The sequence below is a fragment of the Nyctereutes procyonoides genome, unplaced genomic scaffold (genome assembly GCF_905146905.1).
Source record: "Nyctereutes procyonoides isolate TBG_1078 unplaced genomic scaffold, NYPRO_anot_genome, whole genome shotgun sequence".
Lineage (NCBI taxonomy): Eukaryota > Metazoa > Chordata > Mammalia > Carnivora > Canidae > Nyctereutes > Nyctereutes procyonoides.
Window position 1 is genome coordinate 16,007,978 of NW_026575044.1, and position 26,953 is coordinate 16,034,930.

At 55.7% G+C, this 26,953-nt stretch overlaps 2 protein-coding genes across 7 annotated transcripts in view; both read left to right on the forward strand.

The window, feature by feature from the left end:
* The first annotated feature begins 821 nt into the window (after positions 1–821).
* DENND4B (DENN domain containing 4B) lies at positions 822–13,685 on the forward strand. 5 transcript variants are annotated; one of them, XM_055324130.1, is made up of 28 exons: positions 822–950; positions 2,190–2,529; positions 2,960–3,212; positions 3,683–3,752; positions 3,899–4,068; positions 4,144–4,388; positions 4,664–4,730; positions 4,824–4,882; positions 5,059–5,203; positions 5,433–5,608; positions 5,721–5,821; positions 6,166–6,381; positions 6,722–6,867; positions 7,117–7,256; positions 7,339–7,465; positions 7,837–8,043; positions 8,282–8,410; positions 9,157–9,337; positions 9,610–9,777; positions 10,031–10,419; positions 10,579–10,701; positions 10,842–11,011; positions 11,093–11,234; positions 11,455–11,691; positions 12,174–12,291; positions 12,385–12,550; positions 12,637–12,701; positions 12,808–13,685. In XM_055324130.1, the coding sequence occupies exons 2-28, from the start codon at positions 2,213–2,215 to the stop codon at positions 12,951–12,953; spliced, it is 4,473 nt and encodes a 1,490-aa protein (XP_055180105.1). In that variant the 5' UTR covers positions 822–950; positions 2,190–2,212; the 3' UTR covers positions 12,954–13,685. The 5 variants fall into 5 exon arrangements, with proteins under 5 accessions (XP_055180105.1, XP_055180104.1, XP_055180102.1 ...); XM_055324129.1 differs by lacking the exon at positions 822–950 and adding an exon at positions 1,242–1,700; XM_055324127.1 differs by lacking the exon at positions 822–950 and adding an exon at positions 1,242–1,485.
* A 2,964-nt stretch (positions 13,686–16,649) lies between these two features.
* Positions 16,650–26,953, forward strand: part of GATAD2B (GATA zinc finger domain containing 2B) — a 94,802-nt gene continuing 84,498 nt past the window's right edge. For both annotated transcript variants that reach the window (XM_055324011.1, XM_055324012.1), the window contains exon 1: positions 16,650–16,803. The gene's annotated coding sequence lies outside the window, so the exon portion shown is untranslated. The remainder of the gene's footprint in view (positions 16,804–26,953) is intronic.

Below are 26,953 nucleotides of genomic sequence, written 5' to 3' on the forward strand. Positions count from 1 at the left end.
AGCATCGAACCCGGGAGTTCAGACAGAATGTAGGCTCCCAGGGCAGCACCTGTTCCCTCCTGTGCCCTCCCACCTGTCTGTCCCGGCTGAGTCAGAGGTGAGGCGAGTGAGGCGACTGCTGCCTGAGATACCTGGTGTTTCCCCAGGGGCAGCAGGCCCCCAAGTGAGGGCGTCTCCTCAGGATGTCCTACCTGCTGGGGATGCCAGACAGGGCTCGGGTTGGTCTCCCCTGCGTCCCGGCCTTTGCAGCTTAGAGAACCTGGAAGACGAGTGGTCCAGGGCCAGCCTCTGACCCACTCCAAGTTGGCTACCTCCCCGCGCTGAGGAACAGTGCTGCCTGAGTGCTGGCCTGCTCCCAGGGTTCCCGAGGGGTGCCTGTTGCCGCCACAGGCTGCCAGCCCCGCGCCCTCTCGGTGTCCATCCCACTGGTTCCAGCCTCGGCCCCCGCTCCCCTCGGGGCGCACCCCGCAGCTCCGCCCTCTCTTCCTCTTTTCGAAGCCCAGCTCTTTTTCAGAAAGGGAACTGAGAGCTCGCAACCCAGGCCCGCAGGGAATGCAGCGCGCCTTAAGCCTGGAAGTCGGGGCGTCGCCGGGTCGGCGCAGCCCGGCCCCCACCCCCCACCTCTGGCCACATGTGACCGGGCCCCCGGGAGGGACGGGCGCCGTCGCCTGCGTGCAGGGGGCCCTCCCGGCCGCCAGGGGTCGCGCTGCGGGCGCCGAGCGGGCGCGGCGGGGTCACGGCCCGGGTGGGGGGGGTGGGGGGGCCGCGGAGAAAGCGGGGCGCGCCGACGAGCCCGGCGCGGCGCCCGGGCCGCCTGTGCCTCCGCCCGCCTCCCGGCGGGAGCGTGCCGAGCCGGGCGCCATGTCCGGGGCCGGGTAGCCCGCCGCCCGCCGCCCGCCTCCGAGCCGCCCGCCCGCGGGCCGGGGGGCCGGGGAGCCGCGGGCCGGCAGGTAGGGCCGGGCTGGCGGCGGGCGGGGAGGGGGCGCGGGGAGGCCGGGGCTCCGGCGGCGCAGCTGGTTCCGCTTCCTCCGCCGCGGGGAAGTGAAAGCGCGGGGAGCCCGCGGGACAAGGGCGGGCGCGCAGGTGTGCGGCGGCCGGAGGGCGCCCACCCCTCCACCCCGCCCCGGGCCCCCCGCTCCCTGCCCCCCACCCCTGCCCGCGGCCGCGGCTCCCCACCCGGGGTGGGGACGGACCGTCTGGCTGCGTGTGGCCGCGCTGGGCGTCGAGGCGGGGTTGGGGGGCCCGGGGCGGGGGCGGGGCAGGTGGGGGGAGGAGAGCCGCGGGGCCGGCCTGGCGGTGCCCCCGCCGCACGCCCCGGGGCCGACTTCCGCCCGCGCAGCTTCCCCTCCGGGGTTTCGGGAAGTCCCCTCCCTTCCCCTCCCGAGCGCCCCACGCCTCCCGTCCGGTGCTGCAGCCACTCGCCGAGCTGCGCCCCGGCTCCGTGCCCCGGGCTCTGGGGACCCCCGGGTTAGGCCATGGCGGCAGGTGAGCACACAGGGGAGGCCCGTGGAGCGCCCTTGTTCCCCCGCCCCCGCGGCCGCGTCGGACCCAACTTCAGGAGCCTGGAGGTGGGAGGGCGCTGGTGTGTGGGGTCAGTGCACCCGCAGGCAGGAGGACACCCGAGGCTGGTGGAAAGACACGAAAACTTGGATTTTCTGGGCCTTCCTGGAACCCGGGGGGGTCCTCCTGAAAACGTAGAGGTGCGCTCTTTAAGAACCTCGGCTGGACCGTGAGGTTCTAGTGATGTCATCAGGAGGGGTGGGAAGGTCAGAAACCCCGAAAACAGACTGTCAGCTTGGCGAAGTCACGGCAGGGCCAGTGCAGGAAAGATAGTGACCTCGACTGTGGGGAGTGAGGGCGGCCGGGCCTCTGTAGGGGCCGCAGCAGCGGTGCGAGGTCAGAGCCCCCGGGCGGCTGCTGCGGTCAGCTGTGCGCGGGCGTGCTGCTGGGGCGCGCTGCTGGGGCGCGCTGCTGGGGCGCTGCTGGGGCCCTGCTGGGGGAGAGGGCTGCTGCTGCTCGCGGGAAGGGCCGGGTCCCTTTAAGGGTCTGGTGACGTCACAGGCGGGAGAGCTCGGGGTTGGCGGACCTCCGCGACCCTCCCCTCCCCTGTAAGGACTGGGGACAGGAGGGAGCAGAGGGGGGCCTTGGTTGCCTCCCTTCTTCACCTCTGCCCCACTTGACCGTTCCAGATGCAGTGAGTGAGGGGGGGGCCATGGCGGAGGAGCGGCCCCCCCGGCTGGTGGATTACTTCGTGATAGCCGGGCTTGCAGGGAACGGAGCTCCCATTCCCGAGGAGACACGGGTTTCCGAACCCAGTGGGCCCCTGCGCCCTCCCAGGCCAGCCGAGCCCATCACAGACATGGCGGTCATTGCTCGGGCACTGGGCGAGGAAGTGCCCCAGGGCTACACCTGCATCCAGTCCTCCGCTGGGGGCCACCCCTTGGAACTCAGTGCTGGGCTCTTGGGTGGAACCCAGCCCGTCATCTGCTACCGCAGGGGCCGTGACAAGCCCCCCCTCGTGGAGCTGGGGTGCGTGCCCCTTCTGTGCAGGCACCAGGGGAGGCAGGGTGAGGTGGGGGCTGGGATGAGAGCAGGAAGGGGGCAGGGTGGGGGGATGCACTTAGTCCCCACGTGGAATCAGCGGGTGGACTCTGCAGCTGCTTGCTAGCTATGGGATCTTGGCCAGGGTGGTGAGCCCTTGTGGGCCCATGTCCCCGTTCAACGGGGAGAACACCTCCGCAGGGTGCTTGAGAAGACCCAACAGGGTCATCCGTATGTGGGATGTGGCACACAGTGAGTCCACGGGAGCCTTTCCCCCTCACATTTGTGAACAGTTAGGAGCCACAGAAGGCTGGAGGGCAGAGTCCAGCAAGAAGTGGGCCCTGGTGCTTGCTGTGACAAGACTGGTCAGTAGGACTTGCCCCGAACCCCTGACCTTTGCCCTGCTCTCCATGTTCAGGGTCCTGTACGAGGGGAAGGAAAGACCCAAGCCTGGCTTTCAGGTGCTGGACACAACGCCCTACAGCCACTCGGCCAACCTGGCCCCTCCGGGCCCTGGGCACCCCCGCACCTACCTCACTTGCCGACGGGCAGCAGAGGGGGCAGGGCTGCATGCCCTTGGCATCACCGACGTCTGCCTGGTGCTGCCCAGCAAGGGGGAGGGCACTCCTCATACTTACTGCCGACTGCCCCGCAACCTCAACCCTGGTGTGGTGAGCAGGGCCTGTGGTGTGCTGGGGTGTGGGCACTGGGGCAGAGAGGCCACCTAGGGCTAGAGGGCTTCCGACACCCGCGGCAGGCCTTCAGGGGTGACTCTCCTCTTGGGGGACCAGGATTCCTGGGAGGGCTTCTTCTTTTTTTGAGATTTATTTATTTGAGGGGCAGAAAGTGAATGAGGGGAGGAGCAGAGGCTCAACTGACTGAGCCACCAGGCACCCCAGAATTGTTGGGAATTTTAAAGACAAAAGACCACTGGCCCCCAAGCTGGCTGGGTCACTTAGGTGTCTGACTCTCCCTCTCAGGGTTGTGAGTTTAAGCCTCGCTCTGGGGCTCAACACTGGGCATGGAGCCTACTTACAATCACTTTTTAAATAAAGAGAAAAGATTGCTAAGGGATGGTAGACAAAATGGAGCCCAGAAAACTTTGTGAGTGTGTATCTATGTCTTGTCATTCTTGGGACAGTGGGGTCCAGCGGTATACCTGTGCTACAAAGTGGGCCTAGCCAAGGCCCACACTCTGGTCTACGAGGCAGGTGAGTGGCCCCCGTGTGCCTCCAGACCCTTGCTCCTTCATGTCCACCTGCCCTGGTGCCTATTGGCTGGCAACATCGCCATGCTCAGAACTCGCTTCTCCTTTGCCACGTGGCTTTTCTCTGGCATCTCCTGGGTCCCCCCACAGAGCTGCTGGGCCGGTACCCTGAGGAGGACAATGAGGCGTTCCCCCTGCCCGAGTCCGTACCCGTCTTCTGTTTGCCCATGGGAGCCACTGTCGAGTGCTGGCCTGCCCACACCAAGTACCCCGTGCCCGTCTTCTCTACCTTCGTGCTCACGGGTGCAGCTGGTGACAAGGTGGGTGAACAGCATGCTGTGCCCAAGGGTCCAGCTCTGCTGAGCCCACCTCACGGCCTCTCTGCCCCCCGCCAGGTGTACGGCGCTGCCCTGCAGTTCTATGAGGCCTTCCCGAGGGCCAGGCTGTCGGAGCGCCAAGCACGGGCCCTGGGGCTCTTGAGCGCTGTGGAGCGGGGCCGGGCGCTGGGGGGTCGGGCAGTGCGCAGCCGTCGCGCCATCGCTGTGCTGTCCCGCTGGCCGGCCTTCCCCGCCTTCCGCGCCTTCCTCACCTTCCTCTACCGCTACTCCGTCTCAGGCCCCCACCGCCTGCCCTTGGAAGCGTGAGCATGGCAGCCCCCGCTGCTGGTCAGGGGTGACGAGGGAGGGCCAGGCGGGCGGAGGAACAGGGACAGGATTGTGCAATCTGTCCACCGGAAAAGTGCCCCTGGCTGAGGGAAGAGTGGGGCCTGAAGCCTGGTTTACCCTGGCCCGGCCCCAGGGCAGGGGCTGTGCTGAGTTTAGGGACTACGAGGTTCTGGTGCACAGGTGAAGAAGGGCGGAACATGGGCGGGGGGCTGGGGCATCTGCCTCTGACCCGGATCCCTCTCTTTCCCAGGCACATCTCCCACTTCATTCACAACGTCCCCTTCCCTTCCCCGCAGAGACCTCGCATCCTGGTGCAGGTGAGAGCTGCCACCCAGCGTGGGGCTGCCTGGGCGGAGGGAGTTGGCAGGGGCCAGCCTCTCATTCTGACCTGCGGCTCTTCTGCCTCCCAGATGTCGCCCTATGACAACCTGCTCCTCTGCCAGCCTGTATCCTCACCCCTGCCACTCAGGTATGTGTCCAGGTTGGGGGGAGGGCTGTGGCTACTGAGGACCTGGTAGGTGCTAGGCAGGTGGGCATGGCCGTTGAGGTCTGCACAGGTCAGGCCCTAGCAGTATCTGCGCCCGGTGTCTGGGGAGGGGTCTCCAGGGCACCCTGGTGACCCTGCCCCTCTTGCACTGCCTGCAGCGGTGCCAGCTTCTTACAGCTGCTGCAGAGCCTCGGCCCCGAGCTGGCCATCACGCTGCTGCTGGCTGTGCTCACAGAGCACAAGCTGCTGGTGCACTCGTTGCGGCCTGACCTGCTCACCAGTGTTTGTGAGGCCCTGGTCTCTGTGAGTGCCACCCTGCCCAGCCCACCTTCCCTGAAGCTTTTCGCACGTGCCCCCACCCCTGTCCAGATTCTACTTCCTTTACCTTCCTCTGGGGGGTTGGGGGGTACAGTCTATACACAACTTGCATCAGGGGCTGTTCTCGGGATCCCACCTCCAGCAGCTTCCTTGACCCTGGCCAACACTCCGGCCACCCCCCCCGCCCACTGGTTCTTGCTCCCTGCCGCTCCAGATGATCTTCCCGCTGCACTGGCAGTGCCCCTACATCCCGCTCTGTCCACTGGTGCTGGCAGATGTGCTGAGCGCCCCTGTGCCCTTCATTGTGGGTATCCACTCCAGTTACTTCGATCTGCACGACCCGCCTGCTGATGTCATTTGCGTCGACCTTGACACCAACACGCTCTTCCAGTAAGAGGGCTGGGTGTCCATCAGTCAGCGCTGCTTGCAGAGCTGTGGGCAAGCAGTGGGAGAGACCAGCCAGGAGCCTCACAGCCCTTCCTTCCCTCTGCTCTTGTCATAGGACTGAGGAGAAGAAGCCACTGTCCCCTCGGACCCTGCCCCGCAGACCTTACAAGGTTCTGCTGGCAACTCTGACAAACTTGTACCAGCAGCTGGATCAGAGTGAGCACCCTGGGCAGGGGTGGGTGGGACTGGGAACCCACCTGACCATGGGACCCCAGGCTGGAAGGCCTGTGCAGAACCAGACCTCACTCGCTTGAGGAGGTGGCCAGGATGCCAATTTCCTGGGAGTGTGGGGACTGCTACATCACGATTCTGAATGTGTGCGCCAGGGATGGGGTGGTGGTGGTGGTGAGTTGGGGGGTGGCGGGGGGCAAGGGCTTGGGGGCAATCCAGTCACTGGGGAGGCCTGAAGAGGGTACCTACCAGGGACGCCTTAGCTTCAGCACAGGTGTGGGAGGAGCAGGGTCGGGGCTAGCCCTGACCCAGGCTGCCCTGGTCCCCAGCATACACAGGTCCCGAGGAGGAGGCGTCCCTGGAATTTCTGCTGACAGACTACGAGGCAGTGTGTGGCCGCCGGGCCCGGCTGGAGCGCGAAGTGCAGGGAGCCTTCCTCCGCTTCATGGCCTGTCTGCTCAAGGGCTACCGGGACTTCCTGCGGCCGCTCACCCAGGCCCCCTCGGAGGGTGTTCGAGATGTGGACAACCTCTTCTTCCTGCAGGGTAGGGAGAGCTGGCCTGGGGTGGGGGTCCGAGGGCAGACTCCCTGGCTTGTTCTTCCACTGGTACCAGCCCTGAGCCTGTATGGTCCTTGGGGCCTTGGCTCTGCCCTCCGAGGGCTCAGGGCTTGGGGTAAGCAGCCTGTAGGCCAAACCATCCCCAGGACCCTGACCTCAGGGCTCCCCATCTGAGGGAGCAGGTGCAGACAGAAGGGAGGGACCCCCGGCTAGCTTGGCACCTGTAGTTGTCCTGCCAGAGGGGCCCCGACTGGGTCCCAGGGTCTCAGGAAGGTCGTGATAGGGCCTGTGGCCTGCTGAGCCCCATGGTCCACATTCACTCCCAGGCTTTCTCAAGTCCCGGGAGCGCTCCAGCCACAAGCTGTACTGCCAGCTGCTGCGCACACAGATGTTCTCCCAGTTTATCGAGGAATGCTCATTTGGCTCTGCTCGGCACGCTGCCCTTGAGTTCTTCGACTCTTGCGTTGACAAGGTATTGGATGCTGTCCCCCTGCCCATAGTCGCTGTTAAAAGCGCATCGTCTCACCAGTTGTCGGGGCCACACAGCTGTCTGCCCTCCCATTCCTGACTCCATCCCCGGTGATGTCTCCAGGATCTTGGGGAGCCCGAGTGCCTGTGCTTCTTCCCCATAGCTGTGCTTTCCAGGGGTGCTCTCCTCTGGATGTCCTGGCTTTTCCCTGTGCCCACTGTCTCCATGCTCACTCTTACTGTCCTGCTTCAGGTCCACCCGGAGCAGGAGAAGCCTGAGCCCACACCCTTGGTGGAGCTTGAGGAGCTGTCAGGGAGTGAGCTCACCGTCTTCATCACACCTCCTGAAGAGCCTGCAGCGCCTGAGGGCAGTGACTCCACCCCCCAGTACTGGTGAGAGCCTCTGTTGGGAGGCCGAGGCCATGGCTGGCTGCTCATCGACCACTCCTAATCCTGCCTCTTTCGGCCCTTCCAGCTACGACGGGTTTCCCGAGCTGCGGGCTGAGCTGTTTGAGTCCCCTCATGAGCAGCCTGGTGCTCTGCCTGTGCCAGGCCCATCCCGCAGCGCCCCCAGCAGCCCTGCCCCTCGCCGTACCAAACAGGTAACAGGGATGTGGGCCCTACAGAAGCACCTGACTCAGGCCGTGTCTTCATCTCTGGAACGGATCTGATAGTACCTACGCTATTATTAGCAGGTTTCAATGTGCCTGGCCCATAAAAAGCACTTAAAATGTTAGCTGTTAGTGTCGTCCCCATCACTTTTGTCTTCCGAGCACTCTGGGAAGGCGGGGGCCCCGACTCTAGAGCTAGGCCTCGGTGCCTGGGCCCCAGGGATGAAATGAACCCTGTGTGCAGCATCCCTCCTGCCTTCTCAGAGCACAGACCCTGGGGAGGGTGCCGCTTCCCCCACCCCATCCCCAGGCCTGCCCTGGCCTGGTACCGTCCTCACCGGGGTGTGCCCTGCCCCATCCAGGAGATGAAGGTTGCGCAGCGGATGGCGCAGAAGTCAGCAGCTGTACCTGAGCTGTGGGCGCGCTGCCTGCTGGGGCACTGCTACGGGCTGTGGTTCCTGTGTCTGCCTGCCTATGTGCGCTCAGCGCCCTCCCGTGTGCAGGCCCTGCATACAGCCTACCAAGTGCTGCGCCAGATGGAGAGCCGCAAGGTGGTGCTGCCCGATGAGGTGGGTATCCACGCCCATCCCCAGGGAGGCCCCTGAAGTGGTAGGGAGCTGGGCAGGTGCCTGTGATGCTCACTGAGTATGTTCAGGGTGCATCCGTGAACCCCAAGGGCGTAGAACCAGGAAGGGCAAGTAGCTCTTCTCTGCAGTGCCCTGGGAGCTGTCCCGGGCTGGTGACGTCTGCAGGACCTGGGGGTTGGGGATGGGAAGGGGCCCCTCACACTGTCCTCTCCTGGCCCAGGTGTGTTACCGCGTACTAATGCAGCTGTGCTCCCATTATGGGCAGCCTGTGCTGTCCGTGCGGGTCATGCTGGAGATGAGGCGGGCAGGCATTGTGCCCAACACCATCACTTATGGCTACTACAACAAGGTACTGAAACTGTTTGGGGTGAGATGGCAGCCGGTGCCAGTGTGGATTCAGGGAGGATGCTGTTCCCTCATGCCCCCTTGAAGAGTGACCATGGAAAGTCCACAGGGCCCTGTAACCCCTGTCAGCCACTGGACCATTGGAGCGGTTTAGCACCAGATAGCATCCCTTCTGCTTGGCAGCTTACTCACTCCTCATAGCTTTGACGGGGTGGCCAGGCAAGGACTGCTACCCCCCACTGGTATCCATGCTGTCAGCCAGCATGCCAGGCACTGTTCCAGGCACTGTTCCAGGCATGTCATGTGTTTTCTATCCTTTCATCGTTTCCGCAGGCCCGCCTCCCTCTAGCCCCATGTTACGGGTCCAGGATCCCATAGGGAAGAGGTCAGGGAGTCAGGACATGAACACAGGCATAGTGATGTTTTGTGCGTCCAGGACTTTAACCACAATACTAAAGTGCCTCCTGGTTTTTATGTGATACAACTCATGACTAGAAACATGAAAAAATTTCTTCAAAGCCTTATGCTTAACAAGTAGCGGAGACTGCATACAAAGTATCCGCATAGCTTCTGGCTTCCTTCAGTTCCCTCAGAGTGGCGGTGGCCGAGCCATCAGCAGGACAGACCAGGCAGGACATCTGCAGGGGGAGATGGCCCCTGGGTCCCTGGTGTCCCTGGAACAGGCAGTGGCCATCAGGCTGGAGTCAGGGTGTGGAAGTAGGCCATGTTGATGAGCACTGTGCTTGGCAGGCTGTGCTGGAAAGCAAGTGGCTGTCTGGTACACCGGGTGGGCGCCTGCGCTGGGCCAAGCTCCGGAATGTCGTCCTGGGGGCTGCTCAGTTCCGCCAGCCTTTGAGGGAACGACGGCGGCAGCAGCAGCAGCAGCAACAGCAACAAGCATCAGCACAGGAGGCAGGCAGCTCCCAGACAGGTGGGTAGGAGACCCGGAACCTGCTTGGGGACATGCAGCCAAGCCCTGGTGGGGCAGGGGCACAGAGAACTGGTGCTAGCTTCATGGCTGGCATGGGTTGTTCTGGGGACCTGGGTGTTTTGGGGACAGGTCTGTGCACTTGGCTGGTCACGAAGGAGAGGATGTTCTGTCTGGGAGGAGCCCTACAACCCCAGGCCCATGCAAGAAGCCCTGTTTTGGGACAGGGTGGGCTTTCTGGTGGGCTGTCTTCAGCCTCCTCCTGGTGTTTGCAGAGCCCTATCTCGAGCGTCACTCCCCTACCCGCCCACTTCAGCGCCAGACTACTTGGGCTGGTCAAAGCTTCCGGGACCCAGCTTCACCCACAGGGCGCCTGGTGAAAAGCGGCAGCCTGGGCAGTGCCCGTGGGGCCCAGCCCACCGTGGAGGCCGGCGTGGCCCACAGTGAGTGCCCAGCCTGACCCATACCCATACCCCCGGCCTGCTCTCCTGACTGCTTCCCAGGGAGAGAGGAGGAGAGCAGAGCCAGGCTCCAGGGGCCCTCTGTGGGGTGTGCTGTAGAGGATGGGGGACCTTGCCTGGGACATGGCACTGTGGTGGTAGTAGTGGCGGTGCCAGGGTCTGTGCAGCCAGGGGGTGTCTCCCTGGCTCCTGGACAGCGAGGTGCTGTCTCCTACGGTTCTCCTCTGCCCTGCAGTGATAGAGGCCTTGGGGGTACTGGAGCCCCGGGGGTCGCCTGTGCCCTGGCATGATGGAAGCCTCTCAGACCTGAGCCTGACAGGTGAAGAGCTGGCCCCTGGAGGCAGCCTGGAGGACTCAGGCTCAGCCCTGGGTGCCCAGTCCACTGAAGCCCTGGAAGGGCCAAGTGGGCGGGCGTCCAAGGCCAGTGGGCGTCAGGATGAGGCCAGCACCCCCAGACGAGGGCTGGGCGCTCGCCTGCAACAACTGCTCACTCCTTCCCGCCGCTCCCCTGCCTCTCATGTTCCCCCACCTGAGCTGCCCCCCGACCTGCCTCCCCCCGCCCGCCGCAGCCCTATGGACAGCCTCCTGCGCCCCCGCGAGCGCCCTGGATCCACTGCGTCTGAGGTAGCCAGCTGGGGTGGGGGGGAGTCAGCTGTGGGGGAGCCAACGTGGAGGGGGAGCCAGCCACTGGGGGGGTGTCCAGCTGCTGTAACTCCATGAGGCCCGGGGCGGGACTGCTAACAGAGAACCTCCTGCTGACCACTCCTTCTCACGTGCCGGCAGAGCTCAGCCTCTCTGGGCAGCGAGTGGGACCTCTCTGAGTCTTCTGCCAGCAGCCTGAGCCTCCGCCGGTCCTCGGAGCGCCTCAGCGACACCCCCGGGTCCTCGCAGCCACCGTCCCTGGAAGTGAGGAGCAGTCCACCCACCTAGATGTGCTAGAAACATGCACAGGGCCTATTCCCTCTGTCTCTCCATTGAAGGCAGGGGCTGCGGCACCTGCAAGGAGCTTGGGCTCTTCAGCCTGGGGGGGGTCTTCTTGCCTGCAGATCCTGCTGTCCAGCTGCTCCTCCTGCCGTGCCTGTGACTCACTGGTGTATGATGAGGAAATCATGGCCGGCTGGGCACCCGATGACTCTAACCTCAACACCATCTGCCCCTTCTGCGCCTGCCCCTTTGTGCCTCTGCTCAGTGTCCAGACCCTGGATTCCCGACCCAGGTGCCCAAAGCAGGGCCAGTGCTTCAGGGTGGAAACAGGGAGGCAGAGGTTCAAGGGCTGACCCCCATTGTTCCCCTGCAGTGCCCCCAGCCCCAAACCTGCCCCGGCTGGTGCCAGTAACAGCAAAGATGCCCCGACCCCTGGGGGCTCAGGCCCTGTGCTCAGTGACCGCAGGCTCTGCCTTGCTCTGGATGAGCCCCAGCTCTGCAACGGGCACATGGGGGTAAGGTCTGGGCCACAGGGGCTTGGGGCACAGGGTGCATGTGTCTGTGTGTTCCCCAGTGGTGGTAGGGCATGATGAGCCCAGAGCTGCTGGATGAGGTGACTCAGTGGGAAGCATGGTCCTGGGGGTGGGGTCCTGGGGATGGGGCCTGAGGGGGGGGGCACCCCAGGGGCATGGCCGGCATCTGCCCTGTACTGCTCTCCATCTTTATACCTGACAGGCTGTGCCACGGCGGGTTGAGGGTGGGGCCTGGGCCTACCTGAGCCCCCTGGTGCTGCGAAAAGAGCTGGAGTCACTGGTGGAGAATGAGGGCAGTGAGGTGCTGGCATTGCCTGAGCTGCCTGCTGCCCACCCCATCATCTTCTGGAACCTTCTGTGGTATTTCCAGCGGCTGCGCCTGCCTAACATTCTGCCATGCCTGGTGCTGGCCTCCTGTGATGGGCCCCCACTGCCCCAGGTCAGTGCCCTTATGTCGCCCCGCTTGCTGGGTATGGCCCACCTCACCTCCTGGTGTCTCACGCCCCGAAGAGCTGGCACAGGCTCTTTGGGTCCATTGCCCCAGTCTGATCCCTGGCCTGTTCACTTTACAACTAAGCCTTCGTCTGCGGACTTGTGACGCGGCCTAGGTGCCCAGGGCCCAGGGTTAGATGCCTGTGTGGTGCCCAGTACCTCCCACAATGATTCCTGGATGTCTGTCTGTCATGACACCAGTATTTATTGAGCACCTTTCAGGTTCCAGGCAGTTTTTAGGCACGAGGGATGCAGATGTCAGGACAAATGCATGCTCTCAGAGCTTGCACTCTCATGGGGGATACAGGTTCCTTCCCCTTGTTTTTTTGGCTGCATCCCATGATGCCCCTCTCTCTCAGAGCATTGCTGGTCCATCTCAAGCCCTCCGCCTGCAGTTCGTGAGCCTGCCTTTGTCTTGGCTCTTTACAGGCCCCATCTCCTTGGCTGATGCCTGATCCAGCATCTGTGCAGGTGCGGCTGCTGTGGGATGTCCTCACCCCTGATCCCAGTAGCTGCCCACCTCTCTACGTGCTCTGGAGGATCCACAGTGAGTGTGGTGTTTGGCCCAGGCTGGGAAGGAGTGCGTCCCACACCCAGAGGGCTCAGTAATATCCTGGCTGCTTTCCTTTCTTTCACCCAGGCCAGATCCCACAGCGGGTGGTATGGCCAGGCCCCATCCCTGCACCCCTCAGCCTGGACCTGCTGGAGTCAGTATTGCGCCACGTTGGTCTCAATGAGGTGCACAAGGCTGTAGGGCTCCTACTGGAAACGCTAGGGCCACCTCCCGCTGGTCTGCACTTGCAGAGGTATGGTGCACCTCTCTGGGAGGTACCTGGCCTGTCCCAGGCTCCATAACCCCTTCTCTCATTCATACCCTCTGCCTCCACTCCAGGGGCATCTACCGTGAAATCTTGTTCCTGACAATGGCTGCTCTGGGCAAGGACCACGTGGACATAGGTAAGGGAGCAGCAGGGGCCTGAGGAGTTTAAGTATCTGGGGCTGGATGTTGGAGGAGGGGGGTGGGAATCCTCCTCTGTTGACCTACTTTCATCCTCTTCCCTAGTGGCTTTCGACAAGAAGTACAAGTCCGCCTTTAACAAGCTGGCCAGCAGCATGGGCAAGGAGGAGCTGAGGCAGCGACGGGCACAGATGCCCACCCCAAAGGCCATAGATTGCCGGAAATGTTTTGGAGCACCTCTGGAATGCTAGGAACCCTTAAGCTCTCCTCTCTGGCCTGGGGTGGGGAGGTGAGGGAGAAGGCATCCTGGAGATAACTGCTCTCCTTACTCCTTTCATAGAGGAGTTGGAAAGCAGACCCAGCCCTAGGCTCCAAATGTGGGCAACAAAAGAGAGGAGGGACCCCTGTTACCAGAAGTCATGATGCCCCTATCTCCAGCCTACCCAGTACGCTTATGCTGATGTAGTACGATATCTGGCGGGAGTTGGCACAGCTCTGTTCCTCCCCAGATTACACCGGGGACTCTCCTCCAGGGCACCCACAGGTCTGCACTGCCCTGGGCATTTTCTAAGTTTTTGTTTTAAAAAACAACTGGAAAGCGACAGAGCTGCTGAGCCTTTGCCCTGAGTAGGAGGGAGGGATGTCATTCCTTGCCAGGCCAGGTGACAGGCCTCCTTTCCTGGAACTGCTGAAGTAGCCTGAAGCTCCCCACTGTCTACCTTAGTGTTTGTATTTTAAGTTATTTATTTTGGAGCCACAGCCCCCTTGCTGATGAGGTTCCTGGGGATGATGAGAGAGAAGGGAAATGGGGCACCGTGGTTCAGCGGTTTGTAGCTCCTGGAAAGTCAGGAGGGAGCTGAGGGAGCCCCATCCAGTCCTCATTGTTACCTCCACTCTGCCCAGGGCCCTGGCTGTGCAGTAAGGATTGTTCCTTGCGAAGTTTTGTTGGATGTAAATATAGTAAAAGCTGCTTCTGTTTTTTCCTTCTGCCTCCTGTTCCCTGGGTCTGGGATAATGAACGGCAGAGGTATTTCTTTTTCCTCCTTTCCACTTTCATCCCTGCAGCATCAAGTCTGCCATGCCTTCCCCGACCAGGTCTGGTGCTGGTCCCTTGGTGCTCAGGGAGTTGTCGGAGCAGGAGATGGGTGAATCCGGTGCTGGCTATGGTGGTGCCAGGCTGTGTGGCTCTTCCGGCCCTCCCACACAATCACCCCCTTGTCCCTCATTTGTACCCCACACAAAGGCTCCATTCTCTGGGGGCCTTGAGCTCATCTCTGCCTTCTTTCCTCTCTCCCAGCTTCTCTAGTACCTCCACAGAGAGGACAGCCCACTCCCGGGTAGGCGGTACTGGCAGCTCTCATGTACCCTGGGAGCTCTGGCAGCCCCCCTAGACCCCCTCAGTTGCTCTAGGTGCAGGTGGTGCTCTTCCAACTAGGGTCTCAGCCTGTGGACAGGACCAGGAAGACAGGCAAGGATGAAGGAGCTCACTGGACAAGAAGGAGACACTCAGAATTCTCCCTTTCCTGTAGAATGAAATAAACACAGGAAACAACTCCCAAAGAGCTGCAGAACCAATCACCAAAGGGAATTAGCCAACAAAACACATGCCTTGGGGAAGGAGGGCAGGAGTGTCAATGGAAGGGATAACTTACATGAGGCTTTAGTGCAAATTCCTGGGGGTGGTGAACAGTGGATGGAGAGAGGAGTACTGGAAACTTCGAGCCACAGGACCGACCCTTCTGCATCCTGCAGTGAGCATGGTGGATGCTTTTCCAGCATCCTAAAAGAGCTGCATGGGAGGGAAGTGAGGGTTTAGGAGATGCGCTCTGTCCTGCTGGGGACTGGGAGGTGTGTCCTTCAGAAGGGAAACCCTCCTGTCAGTCCAGGTTCTGATCGGACCTGACTCCCCAGAATCATCCTGTGCCTATATCTGCAAGGGAGCAACCGCCTTCCTGATATCCCAAGTGTTTGTAGGGCATAGTATGTCCAGCAGAGTGAACTGTCTGGAATGAGAGGATTTTAGTCCCTTACCTTCACAGAGCATACCATCTTGATGGTCTAGAGCACCCCTTGCCTCAGACAGTAATGATAATCACTCTCACTTCCAACTCCTGTACTTCTTACTTTTGGGCCTCCTTGTAGAGACCTACAGTCAGGTGGACAGGACTACAGAATCCTTTAGCCCCAGGAATATCTGGAAATTCCAAGAGTAAAGTACTCACTACAACCTATGACATCTCTGTGCTATGGCCTAGGGAGCTAGATGAAGGAGGACAGGCCTATTCCTGGCTCGTTTTTTCTTACCAGACTTGAGAGCCTATACAGGCTTGAGTTTGACAGTTCAATTAAATCTTGTCTCTGCAACTTACTAATTTTATTACATCAGCCAAATTACTTAACTCCTGCACCTCAGTGTTTCCTCATCTGCAAATTGAGATTGTTTACCAAGATTAATCCTACAATCCTTATTAAGTGCTAAGCACACTTCATAAACACTGGCTTTGGAAAGAAAAGCCAACGAACAGGTGGTCTGTGAAGGGAAAGGTCAGGTCCGCTGGGCAGTGGTGGCCTCACCCCTGTCCTTGGAGTCTGAGGCCCCATATTCAAAGTCCCTTCCACAGTCTGCCTTTAAGGTATTTTCTGGGGCTTCCCTGGCACCTTGGTCAGGCTGGCATCTCCGGCCACCGCCTTTCCCCTGTCTGCCCTGGAGGGCCAGCTGGTGAGGGGTGCAGAACAGGTCAGGAAGAGGGCGGCCGCTCCTGAAGGCAGGTCACCCGCCACATCCCCGCACACAGGGGCCTGTGGGTTTGTGTCAAATGACCGAGTCGCTGAGAACGTTAGGACGGGAAACCGTGTTCGGTGCCTGCAAGGAGGGCACCGATGGAAGCGGGATGTGCGACTCAGTGCAATTGTTGGAAAAGTCTGCTCGTGGCTGCTGTCGCGCTGGCTGAGTGCTGCCCGCGTCCTCGGCGCCGACCTGCGCTCCTTGAACGTACTATCTTATCGTCACGATGACCCGGTGCGACGGGCGCTCCTCTCCATCCTTCCCGTTTGACAGATGGGGAAACTGAGGCACAGAGCGTCCGGGCGAGGGGACGTGCAGCGGAGCCCATGGCCGGGAGAAGGCGGAGCCGCAGGGACTCGGCCGGGGCGCCAGTCTCCCGCGCCAGGCCCTCGGCGTCTCGGAGCCTGCTTTGGGGTGTCAGCCGCACCCGGGCCGCGGGCTTGTACCGGGGGGCGGCGGACACCGCATCCACCGTTGGAGGCCCGGGCCCCCGAGCTCACGGCCCCGCCGCCCCGCCCGCGCCCCACGCACACCCGGAGGCCACGCCCCGCACGGACCGCGAGGCCCGGCGCCTGCCGCCGCGGCCTTCGTCGGGTTCCAGGGCTCGGTCGCGATGGGCCACCCCCCACGCAGAGCCCAGCGCTGCCCGCCGACCTCCATCTTTGGAGTCGGGAGGATGAGAGCGGTCCCTGGGGATCCCGGTGTGGGGTACGGGGTACGGCGGCTGCCTGGGGACCAAAACGTCTCCAAGGGAAAGTTGCAGCCTGAAGCGATTTTTTGACCCCCGACACTTAATGGGCTGCCGAAGACCCGGATGTGTCTGGGACTGGCCGAGGTACCCATTAACGCGCCCCCGCTAGACCATCCCCCTCCTCCGCGCACGATTGGGTGCGGCGGCCGCCAATCAGCGCTCCTCCAGCCACTCACTCTTCAAGGGTGGGGTGTAGTCCCGGCATCCCGCCTGCTATTAGCGAGGCCTGGAAGAAGAGGGCGGGGAGGCCGGCTGAGGTCGCCCAATGGGCGTCGTGGCGTGTAGGGAAGGTGGAGCCCAGGCGCTTGGCAGCTGCCCAATCAGCGTCCTTGTTTGTGTGGTGCCGCCGCCGGTGCAGCCGCCGCCGCCGCCGCCGCTGCCCCCCGTCTGTACCGCAGTGTCTGCTCCGCCCGCCCGCCCCGGTCCGGCCCGCCCCCCTCCCCCACCCCCGCCCCCGGTCCTGTCGGCGGGGTCCGGAACCCACTGTGCCGTCGCCTCCCTTTTTCGACGCCTCCGCCGCCGCCTGAGGAGGCGAGCTCGCCGGGAGTTACACCGCCACCGCCAGGTGAGGAGCTGTGGCCTAGGCCCGCCCGGCCTCCCGCCCGCCCGGGGGCGGCGAGCGGCGAGGACAGGAGGGAGCCGGGAGGCGGAGGCGGAGGCGGCGGTGGCGGCGGCGGCGGTGGTGGGGGAAGGGCAAGGTGGAGGGCGGGGGAGGGGAAGCGCCCGCGAGCCGACGCCCGCCCGCGCGCCCCCGCCTCGCGTCCCCCTCCCCCGCCCGGCCCCGCGCGCCCCCGCCCCGCGCTCCGCTCACCTCGTCCCCTCCCCCGCCCGCGCGCGCGCCCCGGCCTTTCCCTCCGGCCTCGCGCGCCCCCGCCTCGCGTCCCTCCGCTTCTTCTGCTTTTACTCCCTTTCCCCTCCCGCGCGCCCCGTTCCCCCGCCATCCCCGCTTCCACTCTCGGCCTCCTGCCCGCCCGCCCGCCGCCCCCGCGCTCCTCTCGAGCGCCCCCGCCCCCGGGGCTGCCCTCGGGGCTGTGGGGGCCGCTCCCCGCGCGCCGGCCAGGCTCCTCTTTCTTCGGGGGCAGCGCTTTCCTTCGGTGCCCGGGAGCCGGCGGCGCGGGACTTGGAGGACTTTGTGGCTCCACTCGCGGGGACGCCGAGGCGCTGGCCTCCCGCTGGGCCGCCCGCGGGCCGGGACGGCGCTCCCCCTTCGCCGACCCCCGGCGCGCAGGAGCGGGCCCGGGGGCGGGGGCTGTCGGTGGGGCTCCGGCGGCCCTCGGGACGGATTTCGGGCTTCCGATCCGCGGCGGTTCCGAGGGCTTTTGTGTGCGTGTGCGGAGGTTCGGCAAGGAGGGAGCCGGCTTCCCGGCCGGGCTGCAGCGGGGCTCCGGGGTCAGGGCAGGTCTCTCGTCCGTGTCGACGACGAGCTGATGCTTCTGAGTTTTTGAAACGTTTTTATTTCAGAAAATTTAGTGTTTGGTAGACTGGGTGCGTGTGATTCAAAATGCAGGCTCCCCTCTCAACTTCTCCAGCCACCGAGCCTCACTCCCTGGTGCCTGGTTTCTGATTGTTTTCTGGCAGCAGCTTGCTGCCTCGGTGTTGGAGTCTCACCTCGTGGGGTGTTCGGTGCTCACTTTTTTTGTTTTTTTCTTTGATACATTGACCTAAACTCTTCCTTGAAGTCTGACTCCCGTTTTCGGTGCCGGAGTGGTCAGCATTGGTGCCGGCGTGATGGGGAAGGAGGCTACTTCGGGAGCTTCTAACGGTGGTGCTATGGAAGGCCTCCGGGTATTTTAAAGGAAGGCCCACGTGTGTAAGGAAATGGTGCTGCTTTTAGGTGACTGATATCGAGTCTGTATTTGAGGATGGGCTGGCTCAAGAATAGTCTTTCCTTGGGCTTTTTAAGCTGGGTGTATGAAGAGTGACTTAGTGGGAGTACTGATCTGGTTGTACTGTCTTCCATTTTTAGAGGAATATAGTTTTTTAGTCTAGGGGCAGTGGTATAGCCATCATGGGCAGGCATGAAGCAGAGAAACAATCAGTGGGAATCAGAAGGCCAGACCTGTAGGCTGAGTGACCCAGTTTGAGAAAAGATGAGGCTTATGGACCTTTGTTCTGCTTCTTCCTTGAGAATACTTTCAATAAAGTGAGAGGGATTTGTAGCCGACAGCAGCATCCATCTTTATGACACTGTGGTTTGCCTCCCCTGACTGTGATGTCTGTTAACTTCCTGTTTAGAGGCAGTCCGAAAAGGCTCTAAACAGAGGCTGCACTCAGATACTTGTCTAGGAACAGTACTGACCAGGTACCCTGATCAGCGGTTCAAGTCTAAGTTTTGGCAGTAACTTTTACTGCTGTGTTTAGCATAAGACCACGGGTGTGGGGAGAGAAGATGTGAAAGATTTTTTTGAACCTCATAGTCTTAAAGTATATTCAAAAGCCTGTGTGCTGTCCCTCTTTCTCTCCATCTTTCTCCTTTTTTTTTTCTTGGACAAATGTTTCCAATAATCCCCCCCCCCCCCACACACACACACCACCTCCTTCTTCTTTTTTCTGTCTGGGCTTGGCCAGACCTTCAGGTTGGATTTTGGTTACAGAACAGCAGCGTAGGGGGGGATGGGGGGGAAGGGTGTCAGTGTGTCATTAATAGTATCCTGATCATATGCTGGCACCTCTGGATTCATCCTAGCTTTAAGCAGTATGTTGTATGTAAACCAGGCCTCTTGCTTCAATTTACTGTTCCTTATCTTCCACACCTACTGAGCCAGAGGGACATAGGTGGGGAACATCATTTGTGTGCTGTCCTAATTTCTAGACTCAAGTATAGTCCATGTCAGTCAACCCACTGGGATAAGCATGTTCACAGGCAGACACTCTGCACTCAGAATACTTATGTTGTTTGGCTCATCGAGAAAAGCCAAACCAGCTTGGATTGATTAAAACAACTGCTAGAGAAACTAAGTTTTTTTTTTTTTTTAAAGATATCATTTATTTCTTCATGAGAGTCAGAGAGAGAGACACACACATAGGCAGAAGGAGAAGCAGACTCTGTGCAGGGAGCCCGATGTGGGACTCGATCCCGGGACCCTGGGATCACACCCTGGGCCAAAGGCAGGCGCTAAACTGCTGAGCCATCCTGGTGTCCCAGAAACTGTTAAGATTTGAGCCTTAACTAGGTCCTTAACTAGGACCAAGGAATTATTTCCTCCAGACCTTTTACAGTACTGAAAAACTCTGAAGTAGTTTGGAGGGGAGGAGGGAAGAAAAGACACACCCAGATTGACTATAAATCTAGCCCTGGTGTAAAACTGTCCACTTCTTGCTCAGGAAAAATCTAACCTATCAGAGGATGCCACACAAAGTTGCAGTTCCCTTGCATTGGTTAAGCTTGAGAAAAGATACATAAGGAAGTTCAGTTTTTGTTGAAAAGGTGTGCCTTTTAGGGGGAAATCTATTAGCTGTATTGTGTGGTTTAGCCTCAGTATCCCAGTGATATTTTCTATAGGTATTGGTTAGCGATTTTGGTGGCTTCAGAGTCCTTGAAGTAGAGACAATCCTGTATTTGTGTAATAATGATGAAAGCATTGAAGAATAGATCTGATTTGAAATGCTCCATCCTCATGTTCCATTTCTTACTCTCTTATGGATATTTAAAATATTCCTATGTAATTTTGAATTCATTCAGTAGGAAAGGAGTGACCCAGGGTCATTAAAAAGCTTAACTTGTCTACTTCTTAGATGGTACGTCCCTCAAAATCCTCTGATCTTTGTCATTGCCTTAAGTTGCCATTAACTGGCAAGAACCTATCAAGAGTTGTGAGTTATAGTACCAAAAGCAACAGATGAATAAGAACACATATTTTGTTGCTTTTGAGGTATGAAACTGGTCAAATCCAGACCTGACATAGTAATTGCAGAAACTTCTTTGACAATGCATAAGCTTAATTGTTATTAGTACTAACCAGTAAAGTATTAACAAAAATGACAATACTTCAACATTCCTGAGCCATTCTCTTCTTGCGTTTCACATTTGAATGGTATACATTTTTAAAATAATTCAGGTTACCATTACTTGAAACCTGAAAGTCTTGCTTTAAACCACCTGATCATAGCTTTCTTGATCTTGTTTCATTTTGGGGGAAGGTTTTTTTTTTTTTTTTTTTTAAGATTTTATTTATTTATTCATGAGAGAGAGGCAGAGACACAGGCAGAGGGAGAAGGAGGCTCCATGCAGGAAGCCCAAAATGGGACTTGATCCGGGGTCTCCAGGATCACATCCTGGGCTGAAGGTGGCACTAAACCGCTGAGCCACCTGGGGTGCCCAAGGCTCCTCATTTTTATATCCCCATTTCTCTCAGTACAAATCTATTCTGACAGTGACCTGTAAGGTCTTTAATGATCTGCAGTTCTCCCCCCCTTCTCTGTTGATCTGTTACCTTCCTCTTGCTCACTCCATCCCAGCCACCTTGACTTATTACTTAAATACATCAGTCACACTATCTTAGGACCTTTGCATTAGCTATTCCCTCTAGTGGAAAATAGCTAGTTTTTCCTACAGAGATGATACATATGACTAATTTCCTCACCTTCAAGTCTTTGCTTACATATGTCACCTTTTCAGTGAGATCTCTTAAAATTGTACCTTCAGTTCCCCCCATCTCTCACTCCTGATTTTTTCCATGCTCTATTTTCTTTTTTTCCCCAGTGCTTATTACTTTATAACATTTGTTATATTTATTGTCTTTTTAAAAACTTTAGTGAACAGATAGCGCATTAGTTTCAGAGGTAGAGTTAAATAATTCATAGTTCTGTATAACACCCAGTGCTCATGACATCACGTGCCCTCCTTAATTGCCTGTCACCTAGTTTACCCCCTCCCCCCATCCTCCTCCCCTCCAGCAACCCTCAGTTTGTTTCAAAGATTTAAGAATTTTTTAAAGATTTTATTTATTTATTCATGAGAGAGACAGAGAGAGAGGCAGAGACAGGAGGAGCAGGCTCCATCCCAGGACTCCAGGATCACGCCCGGCTCCGAAGGCAGATGCTCAACCCCTGGTCACCCAGGCATCCCGAGTTAAGAATTTATTTTGGTTTGTCTTCCTCTGATTACTTCCCATTCCGTTTTCCTTCCCTTCCCATATGATCCTCTGCCCTGTTTCTTATATTTCCACATATGAGTGAAGCCATATAATTGTCTTTATCTGGTTCACTTTTATTGTCTTTTTTAAAAAGTTTATTTAATCTCTACACCCAACATGGGGCTCGAACTCACCACTCTGAGACCAAGAGTTGCATGCTTCTCCAACTGGGCCAGCCAGGCAACCCGTCCCCTGCCTTTTTTTTTTTTTTTTAACATTTATTGCATATTGCTTCCCCTCCTATGATACAAGGTCCATAAAAGCATGGATTTATTTTGGTGTTTTAACAGCTAATATGGTGCTTGGTACCTAGTTAATAAATATTTGTTGATCAAATAAGAATAATAACTGTTAATCTCATTGTTTATTACAAAAGTACGAAATGTGATTAGCATAATATGGGATTTTAAAGTGTGAACTCTGAAGCATCATACAAATAATGTTGATAAAATTATTGCCTTCCCATTGAAATGGTAAATAATACGTGATTATTCAGAAAAATCTTCTGTGTACTCAACATCGATTATCACATCTCTCCTGAACTCCCAAGTTCTTGCTTCTGGTTTTCTACTGTGTGCTGAACATAGCCACCTGTGTTCCATTGGTACCTCACACTTAGCATTTTCATCATCAGCTTCCCTTCTCTGATTCATGGAGTCACCTAACCCAGAGGTGGGAGCATCGTCGTCCGTTCTCTCTTATCCATTACTTTCTTTTTTCCTTTTTTTTTTTTAAAAAAGATTTTATTTATTCATGAGACACACAGAGAGAGACAGGCTCCCTGCAAGGAGCCCATGCAGGACTCATCCCAGGATTGGCATCACAACCTGAGACGAAGGCAGATGCTTAACCACTGAGCCACCCAGGTGTCCCTCTTACCCATTACTTTCTAAATATTTCTGAACTACTACCTCTTTCTCTGTCTCCATTGCTGGTCTCCTGCTTCAGGCCTGCAACTCTTATTTGGGAGATTGCCAGGATATCTTATAGTTCTCTTTGTTTTTAATTTTGTTGCCTTTTATTAAATTTTTTTTAATTTATTTATGATAGTCACAGAGAGAGAGAGAGAGAGGCAGAGACACAGGCAGAGGGAGAAGCAGGCTCCATGCACCGGGAGCCCGATGTGGGATTCGATCCCGGGTCGCCAGAATCGTGCCCTGGGCCAAAGGCAGGCGCCAAACCACTGCACCACCCAGAGATCCCTTAAACTCTCAATCTTATTGTCTTCAAAATGGTCTGACACAGAGATCTGATTATTCTCTTGGTCTTTCTCAAAAGTATTCAATAATTTCCAGTTGTATAAAGATAAATTTTAAACTTTGCGTTGTGTTCAGGCCCTGTAATCTTGGCCTTTGCCTTTCTATCCAGCCTTACATTTCTCCCTTATAGCTTATACATGAGCAGATAAAGTTCTAGTTCCTAGATCAGTTTCCATGTCTCCTTTCAAATATTACTTTCTGGGAAACCTTCCCCTGACTTTCCCAGAGAGACTTACATTTGCTTTTTTCTTTGATCTCACTCTATAAATGCTAATTGTCTCCCCCCAATGGTCTGTAAACATCCTGAAAAATACATTTATTTTTATTTTTATTTATTATTTTTTATTATTTTTTTAAAGATTCTTTTTTTTTTAAAGTCTTTATTTTTTTTATAATTTTTATTTATTTATGATAGTCACACACAGAGAGAGAGAGGCAGAGACATAGGCAGAGGGCGAAGCAGGCTCCATGCACTGGGAGCCTGACGTGGGATTCGATCCCGGGTCTCCAGGATCGCGCCCTGGGCCAAAGGCAGGCGCCAAACTTCTGCGCCACCCAGGGATCCCCAATACATTTTTTTATTGTTGTGTCTCCAGTGCCTAGGATGGTACTCATCATTTGAAAGATAGTAAAGATAGGAATATGAGAAAATATTGCATACATTTAGAAGGCACCTCTTTTGTTATGTTCTGGGGGCAGAAGAACAAAGTTGGAGTCCTTATACTGCCATTTATTGTCTGTGTGACCTTGGTTTAGTCCTTTGAAGTCTTCAAGCCATAGTTCCCTCACCTTAGAAATGGGTATCAACAGCTGCTTTATCTCTTTGGTTAGGTTTAGGTTCCTGTGTCAGTCAAATGAGATTATACATAAAGGTGCTTTATAAACTGTAAGGAACTGTACAATCATTAATTATTATGTGCTGACACAAGCTGAGCTTTCCTCACAACTCCTTTTTTCTTTTTCATATTGAAATGAGGCTTATTTTTTAAATCATTGAAAACCATAAATAATACTCTTCTGCAACATGTATTCTGTTCATAGCCATTTTCGTCAGTATGTGTGATGTACCCCTGAATATCACCGTAAATGGGGAGGATTTAAAGGCTTTCCCAGTATCTCAGTGGATAAAAAAGGTTGCAAAATCCTGGGAAGTTACTCTTCTCGAGGAATGTCTCAGTCATGAGTTCTGTAATTTTTTTCTCAGGTTTTTTTCCTCAGATTTTATTTATTTGAGAGAGAGCAGGTGGGGAGAGGAGCAGAGGGAGAAGGAGAAGCAGGCTCCCCGATGGTCAAGGAGTCCTATATGTGGTTCAATCTTAGAACGCTGAAACCATGAACTGAGCCAAGGGCAGATACTCAACCCACTGATCCAGGTACCCCTCTCAATATTTTTGGATTGCATTTTTGCAACTTTCAGAACTTAAAATGAATTTTTATTTTTTGGTTTTAAAGATTTATTTACTTATTTGAGAGGAGAGAGTGTTTGCATACGTGCATGTGCAGAAGCAGGAGGGCCAGAGGGAGAGAGAAATTTGAGCACTCTGTGCTGAGCACAGAGCCCAATGTAGGGCTTGATCTCACGACCCTGAGATCATGACCTATGATCACCACCTGAGCCGAAACCAGGAGTTGGATGCTTAACTGACTGCACTGACCAGGCACCTCTCAAAAGGATTTTTTTTTTAAGATTTTATTTATTTTTATTTTTATTTTTTTTTAGATTTTATTTATTTATTCATAAGAGACCCAGAGAGAGAGAGAGAGACAGAAACATAGGCAGAGGGAGAAGCAGGCTCCATGCAGGAAGCCTGATACGGAACTCGATCCCCGAGACCCTGGGATCATGCCCTGAGCGAAGGCGGACGACACTCAACCGCTGAGCCACCCAGGCATCCCTCAAAAGGAGTTTTTTTTTAATTTAAACTAATCTTTCGAGGACTTTCTTTGTGTAAGGCTTTGTACTACTTTGATTCTTATGGTAACTGTACAGATGAGAAAGCCCAATTCCCAGAGACATTGTCATTTTGCTAGAATCTAGTATTTGAACAACTCTGCTTGATCTCAAAGGTTGTGATCTTAACATCCTCCTAACTTTCCTCATAGAGTTTTGTTTTGCCCTAAAAAAAAAAAACAAAAACAAAAAATAGAATAGTAATAATAGGTCTTATGTGAAAAAATTATGTGGTCTTTTTTTTTTTTAAGTTATGTGGTCAAATAGTGTTTTGAAAAATAAAATTCTGGGATAAATTATGTTAAGGCACATTTCTTTATGGCATGACTTCTCAGAGCCTTGCATGTTTAAGTATACATTGTACATTGGGAGAGGTAAAAGAATGGCTGAAGTATGCAGAGGTCCTCAAAATTTTTTGACTATGAAAGAGCTTAAAGTATTGGTGATCTCCGTGCTCTGAGAATACTGCACTTTGTTATTCTGCTTTCCTCTTTGAGTTAAAAGTTTTTTAAGGGTTGTTACTGTGGAATGAGGGAATTGATTGTTTTTGTGTGCTAGTTTTCCAAAGAACTAGAATGGTGGCATTAATAAGCTAGATATGTTTTGGAAACTTCACTGGTATGATGGCTGCCATTTTCCCCCCATGAATCTTCCAAGGCAAATGGCACAGCTCATGCAACTTGGCTCCTACTTTCAATGAATTCCCAAGAGGATAATTGAGCTGCTGTCCCCTCCATCTTTAATCTAATGTGCTAGAAGCTGGAGAGTGCAACTTTGTAAGTGAATAGAAACCTTTGAGCCTAGAGCAAGAAGCTCTTCTTTTCTGTGAAGATGTTAGCATAGCACTACAGAATCTGTAAAGCCCACCATCGGACTGTGAGGCACACAGAAGGACTTTTGGTTTTCGGTCTTTTTAAGATGATATGCTGATCTTGAAATTAAAAATAAAACAGGGCAGCCCCGGTGGCGCAGTGGTTTAGCGCCGCCTGTCTCTATGAGACAGAGAGAGAGAGGCAGAGACACAGGCAGAGGGAGAAGCAGGCTCCATGCCCCAGGAGCCCGATGTGGGATTCGATCCCGGGTCTCCAGGATCACGCCCTGGGCCAAAGGCAGGCGCCAAACCGCTGCGCCACCCAGGGATCCCTAAATAAAATCTTTAAAATAAATAAATAAATAAATAAATAAATAAATAAATAAATAAATAAATAAATAAATAAATAAAAAGAAAACAAAAGTTGGAGAAATTTGCCCTTATATCTTTTAAAAGTATAAAGGTTACCTGAATGGTATTCATCCCTGAATTCGAAACTTTTATCTCAGAGTTTGAGCTACCTGTGAAAATATTGAAAATGTGTGGTGACTGGGTGGCTGAGTCTGTTTTATTATTATTATTATTATTATTATTATTATTAAAGATTTTATTTATTCACGAGAGACAGAGAGAGAGAGAGAGAGAGAGAGAGAGACAGGCAGAGGGAGAAGCAGGCTTCATGCAGGGATCCTAACACGGGACTGGATCCCGGGTCCCCAGGATCAGGCCCTGGGCTGAAGGCGGCACTAAACCACTAAGCCACCTGGGCTTCCCCTCAGTCTCTTAAGCATCTTAAGCTCTGGTCAGGATCCTGGGGTCCTGGGATTGAGCCCCACATCATCGGGCTCCCTACTCAGTGGGTAGTGTGCTTCTCCCTCTCCCCCTGCCTGCCACTATCCTGTTTGTACTCATAAAAAAGGAGGTGGGAGAAAGTATTGAAAATGTTTCCTGAATAGGATAACATTTTTTGGAGGGACGGGCAGTTTTCTAATCATCCTTTAACATTTATTTGGCTAGATTGATGTATTGTTATTAAAAAGATTGAAGTAATTGATCTTGTATATTCCTGCTGCCCTGGACAGGTTGTCTACAAAGACCCTATATTAGCTTCTATGAAAATTTGATGTGAGTAGCTTGCCACTCCTGCCATATACTAGATTTTGGCTAATAATAAGTGTCCATGCATAAATTAGTAGTTACTCTGATGCCATTCTTTTCTTATTTTATAATCCAGGTAGTAAAGAATGCTCAGTTTCTCAGCTGAATGCATTATAAATTTGAAAGTTTTGTTTTTTTGGAGTATTTTAAATCCAGGTATTTTGTGCCAAATGAGTGGAAACTAGAATATTGGTGTCTTATTGCATTAAGATTTATTTATTTAAAAAAAATTTTTTAATTTATTTATGATAGTCACACAGAGAGAGAGAGAGAGAGAGGCAGAGACACAGGCAGAGGGAGAAGCAGGCTCCACGCACCGGGAGCCCGACGTGGGACTCGATCCCGGGTCTCCAGGATCGCGCCCTGGGCCAAAGGCAGGCGCCAAACTGCTGCGCCACCCA

Bases quoted from the DNA above. Each gene is read 5' to 3' on its own strand.
- DENND4B (XM_055324127.1), top strand. The intron at 2,530-2,959 runs GTGCGTGCCCCT...CTCCATGTTCAG, and splicing joins CCCCCCCTCGTGGAGCTGGG to GGTCCTGTACGAGGGGAAGG. The intron at 11,012-11,092 runs GTGCCCAAAGCA...GTTCCCCTGCAG, and splicing joins ACCCTGGATTCCCGACCCAG to TGCCCCCAGCCCCAAACCTG.